General features: G+C 41.3%; 1 protein-coding gene across 1 annotated transcript; it reads right to left on the bottom strand.

Annotated features, from left to right (window-relative positions):
- Positions 1–291: 291 nt before the first annotated feature.
- Positions 292–1,242, bottom strand: LOC121457904 (olfactory receptor 51F2-like). Its single transcript, XM_041666976.1, has one exon. The coding sequence runs from the start codon at positions 1,240–1,242 to the stop codon at positions 292–294; it is 951 nt and encodes a 316-aa protein (XP_041522910.1).
- Positions 1,243–5,277: the final 4,035 nt, after the last annotated feature.

Here is a 5,277-nt window from a genome sequence, read left to right on the forward strand (position 1 = left end):
ATTAAATAAGTGATAAATTCATATTTAAAACCTTTATTGAGACATGGTTATCAACATTATTGAAATCTTTAATCCTAAATACAAGGCATCAATAATATCATTACATTTTAGGGAACACTGATATGTTTGAAAATCTGCAGTTAGGTCTCTCTTGGATCATACAATCCATCTTGCAAATAAGTCTATCACTTAAGTAACTATCAAAACAAGTATGGTTTTCATCATTGTAACCTCCTTAAAAGTTCCACGACCACAGAGTGACAAAGAACAGAAAACATATGAAATGACCATCTAGTTTTTTGCCATGCTGGAATGAAGAACTTTCAGCACAGCCTTGCGTATCTGCTTGGTCTTCACACTGTAGATGATGGGGTTCAGGACAGGAGGGGTCAGTAGGTAAGCATTGGCAACCAGAGTATGGACATAGGGTGGGGCTCGTTTCGCAAATCTGTGGACAAAGGACAGACTGAACAGTGGAATATAGAACACAGCCACAGCTCCAATATGGGAGATACACGTGCTGAAGGCTTTCTTCCTCTCCTCTAGGGAAGCAATGCTTATAACAGTTCTAATGATCAAGACATAGGAAAGGAGGATGAAGATAGAGTCCACTCCAGCAGTGGAGATCAGGGCAGTGAGCCCAAGTGCACTGTTGACCCTGGTGTCTGTGCATGAGAGCTTCATGACATCGGGGTGGAAGCAGTAGGAGTGGCGGAGCACATGGCTGCTGCAGTAGGACAGTCTTTTCAGGAGCACTGCCAGGGGAGTCTGGATCAGTGTTCCGCGCACAACAATTGCTACCCCAATCGCTACTACTTTAAGATCAGTTAAGACAGAGGCATATCTAAGAGGATTGGAGATGGCCACATAGCGATCAAAAGCCATGGCCAGCAGCACTGAGGACTCCATGACAGTGAAGAGTTGGATGAAGAACATCTGTGATAAGCAGGCATTGAAGCTGATCTCCCTGGCATTGAACCAGAATATCCCCAGCATGGTGGCCAGAGTGGATACGGACAGTCCGAGGTCAGCGGTGGACAGCATGGAGAGGAAATAATACATGGGCTCGTGGAGGCTGGGCTGAGTGATAATGGCGAAGAGAATCAGGCTGTTCCCTGAGAGGGCAGTTGTGTAGAGAAAGCAGAAGGGGATGGAGATCCAGGTGTGGTAGGCTTCCAGCCCAGGCACACCAGTGAGCAGGAAAATGATGGAAGAAGATGAGGTGTTCTGGAGAGTTGACATATTGAATTCAAATCAGTATTTTCAGTTGAGTATCCAGTTGAGTATCCAGTTGAGTATATATTGATTTGTGATGCACTCAGTCCAAAGTGGATCACTTCACTAGTAAACTTTTCTGAAAGATAATAGCTGTTAAAATAGCTTATCAAAATGGAGGAAGAAAACTGAGGGGTCAACTGAGACTACTCCTTTAAGGGGCCAAAGTCAAGAAATGAAGAATTACATAAGGATGACACTGTATACAAAAATAATATATTAAGTAAATTAAGCCAGACTCAGAAAGGCGTAAACCACATGTGTTCTCTCCCTTATAGAAGCATCTCTAGAAACATATGAATGCGTAAGACAGAGTATAAGATGTTTATCTTAGGGGCTGTGACTAGAGCAGCAGCAAAGAGAGAAGGCAGTTACACAGAGAATCTGATTAAAATACACTGTGTGCCTGCATGGCTGTGCCGTTCTGAAACCCTCTGGTTATACAAACACTGCAAATAATAACATAAAAAGATAAGGGCATTCAACGTTATTTATATCCATAAATTTAATAAATAATGAATAAGATGTTTACTTATTTCTTCTTAAATAAAAATAGATATCAATTAAAAGATATTTAAAATTTGAAAAATGTACAAACAGGTAATGGAAATAGCAAGCAGCAAATGCAATGATTCTTATGGTCCATTTACAATGTTAAAAGCTCATCTATACCTGAGCAGTTTCAAACACAGTGTATGTATGAGGAATTAGGACACACAACCAGAGTGGAGTATGGGGAATGCTCAGTAAAAATTTAGTAAAATTTGTATTTTAAATTTTTATGCTGCATTGTAAGCCAAGTTCTTCCAATTGAATGTTGTAAACGTTGAATGGGTTCACATGCTCTGACATTTGCCCTGCGACAAATGGCTGCACCGCACTGTGCCTCAGTTTCCTCATCTCTAACAGGACAGAGTTACCCTTGATCCGTGGGATTCTGTAATGATCAGGCTAGCCAAGGTCAGTGGAAATCTCAGCAGAGTTCTGTTGATAGGAGTTGTTTGCCGCCAGGTAATAAATTAAAGTTTAAGGTTATGTAATCCTTTTCCTATGTCGTTTCCTACATGTCTCTACATACCTACTTCCCTTTCTGTCAGACAAATGAGCAACAGAAATATTATCTAGGTAAGACTAGGCAATGTTTCCCCATGAGTTTCTTCCTCATTTAAGCTCTTTTTAATCTGTAATCATATTTTTTCCAATTCATTCTTCCAGTTTCCAGACACGTAGGACAAGCCCCTGCTCCTACAGCATACATGCTTAACTGAGTTTTTGATTATTTATTATTTGAATTATTTTGGGGTGTGTTTATGTCTTGGGTGTGTGTGTGTGTGTGTGTGTGTGTGTGTGTGTGTGTGTGTGGCGAGCGAGCGAGAGAGAGAGAGAGAGAGAGAGAGAGAGAGAGAGAATGAGAGGGTGGGATTGAGTACATGAGTACAGGTGACCACTGAAGCCTGAGGTGATGGGTTCCCCAGGAGCTGGAGCAACAGGCCAGTGAAGCACACATCAGTGCTGAGAACTGAACCCAGAGTCTCTGCAAAGCAGTGTGTACCTGTAACTGCTGCGCCGTCTCAGCATCACAAAGGAGCTTTACTCAGCCACAAAGAACATAATTATGCTATTTTCACAGAAATGACTATAATTGCAAATCATCATGTTAAAAAATAAGACATTCAGAATGACACATTTTCTCTTATACTTGGAATTTACGCAAAATACATACATGCCTGACTTTTTGTTTTGATGGATTTTTTGTTTGTCTGTTCATGTGCTACACAAAGTGGTTTCTCTGTGTAGCCCTGACTGTCCTGGAACTCACTCTGTAGACCAGGCTGAACTCAGACACACCCACAACTGCCAGGATTAAAGGCGAGCACTACCAATACCTGGCATCTGGATATATATGAACATATAGTATACATATATGTATTATAAAGAGGCTGTCTGAGATATAAAAAGCAAACAAGTGAATGAGCAAACCACAGTGATAATGACATGAAACATCACAATGAAACCCACTGTCCTGTATGCATGGCTATAAGTTAATCAATGTTCTGTTGCTGCTTTGCAGAGCACACTGCTGTCTGTCTCTCCAGTCAGCTTGGATGTGAGTGTAGTTTAACAGCACATATAAATGATGTGATCTATAATTCAAAATAAGAAAAAAGAAGCAAATCACAAGCTGAAACTGCCCTGAAAGACAGGGGGAAAAATGGGCTTTGTCATAAGCAAATGAATGTGTAAACAAATAAAATGCAAGGATGCATGGGGTGTGACTGCGTTATGAATTCAGTGATTTGAGAATGCAAGGATGCATGAAGATGGGACATTAGACTGCACTATGTATTCAGTAGTTGTGAGAATGCAAGGATGCATGGGGTGGGATTGTGCCATGAATTCAGTAGTTGTGAGAGAGTTTCTGAAAAAGCATCAAAACGTATCTCTGAGTGTGTGAAAAATATTTGTACAGAAGGTGATAGATTAAAATCCAGAGACTGTGGTCTTCTAGATGGATTTAAATACCCTTAGGGTGTAAAAGATACAATATGTCTGAATGGCAGGATATGAGAGACGATGTCAAAGGTTAAGGAGGGTCTGAGAGTGACTCTGCTGGAGTCACTAGTATGTGTGAGGCTCTAGGTTCTGTCCAAATATCAGAAAATAAATGAAGAAATGGAGGTAGGAAGGAAGGGAAGGAGGGAAGAAAATATGAAGGAAAGGAAAAAGGGAAGAAGGGAGGTAAGAAGGGGGCAGGAGGGAGGAAAGGAGACAGAGGGGAGGAGAGAGAGAAAGGAAATGAAAAGCTTGTCATAGCAAAAATCTACACAATAATGTTGACTCCATTGACAACATAAATTCAGTATTAAAGTACTTGTTCTTCTCTTTGTTCCCCTGCTTCTTTACCAGTCACAGCAAGCTGCCTGTCTTAATTTTCTACAGCAATGATTCACACATGCAGCGGAAATCTGGCATCTGGCATTGACTGCCATAAAAATTCTGCTGTGTGAGGCCTGTGGCTACATCTGAACGTACTGAGACTTCAGTGGTTTGAAACAAGGCACATTCTTTACAATTCTGTGTTAGGCCAGAATAAAACAAGGTTCTCAACTCAGGATCTGACAGAGCCAAGCATGACTTCTCATCACAGACAGTCTTCATCAGGAGCTGGAGTCCTCTCCGGAGATTATTCAAGATATGGGCAGAAATTAAATCTTTGTGGTACAAATTTGAGGTCTCCAGTTTCCTGCTGGCTAGTGACTGGAAGAGGAGACTCCTGCATTCTGAGCCCCACCTTCAGTCTCATGCACGTGGTCTTCTCACAACAAGAAGCTGTACCTCTTCAAATCTAAAACAAGAACCCCTCTGCAGTTTCACCTTGCCTCCAGAAGCTTCTGTGATTAGGACACAGAGCTCAAGACAATGTGGTTTAGACAGACTTGATGTAAACCTACCAAAGACCATTTCTGCATGAGGAAAACTCAACTTAGTCTAATATACATGACCACTGCAGTGGTTACTCCTTACATTAACATGCCTTGCTCACACCAAGGGAACCAAGAGGTTGTTCTCATACAGAACAAGTAATGGGGGTGAATAGCAAACTTTACTGCCCTCGAAGAATTCTACATACCACAATTAACTGAGCCACCAACCCTCCAAACCTTTTTATTATTATTTCTTTTATGTTTGAGATTATAACATAAATACATCATTCCATCTTTTCCTTTCCTCCTTCCAAACTCCCACATACAACTCCGGGCTCGCTTTCAAATTCAGGGCCTCTCATTAATTGTTTTTATGTGGATATATGTGTATGTATATTCATTTACTGAACATCCTTTTTCTCTAGTTGCACTTGTTACACTTAAATCAGTTCTGTAGAAATATTGCTGTGAGTAGTTTCTTTGCCTGTGTTCCCAGTTCCCAGACTTTCTCCACTGACGCTGGTCCGGGCTCTGCAAACCACACCTGCCGACTCCCGCCCCTGCAGCACTCTTCTCT

Source organism: Microtus oregoni, unplaced genomic scaffold, assembly GCF_018167655.1.
Source record: "Microtus oregoni isolate MIOR12 unplaced genomic scaffold, Mior012 000016F_ref0000370, whole genome shotgun sequence".
Lineage (NCBI taxonomy): Eukaryota > Metazoa > Chordata > Mammalia > Rodentia > Cricetidae > Microtus > Microtus oregoni.

Coding starts and splice junctions, on each gene's coding strand:
- LOC121457904 (XM_041666976.1), bottom strand. CDS start 1,242: ATGTCAACTCTCCAGAACACCTCATCTTCTTCCATCATTTTCCTGCTC.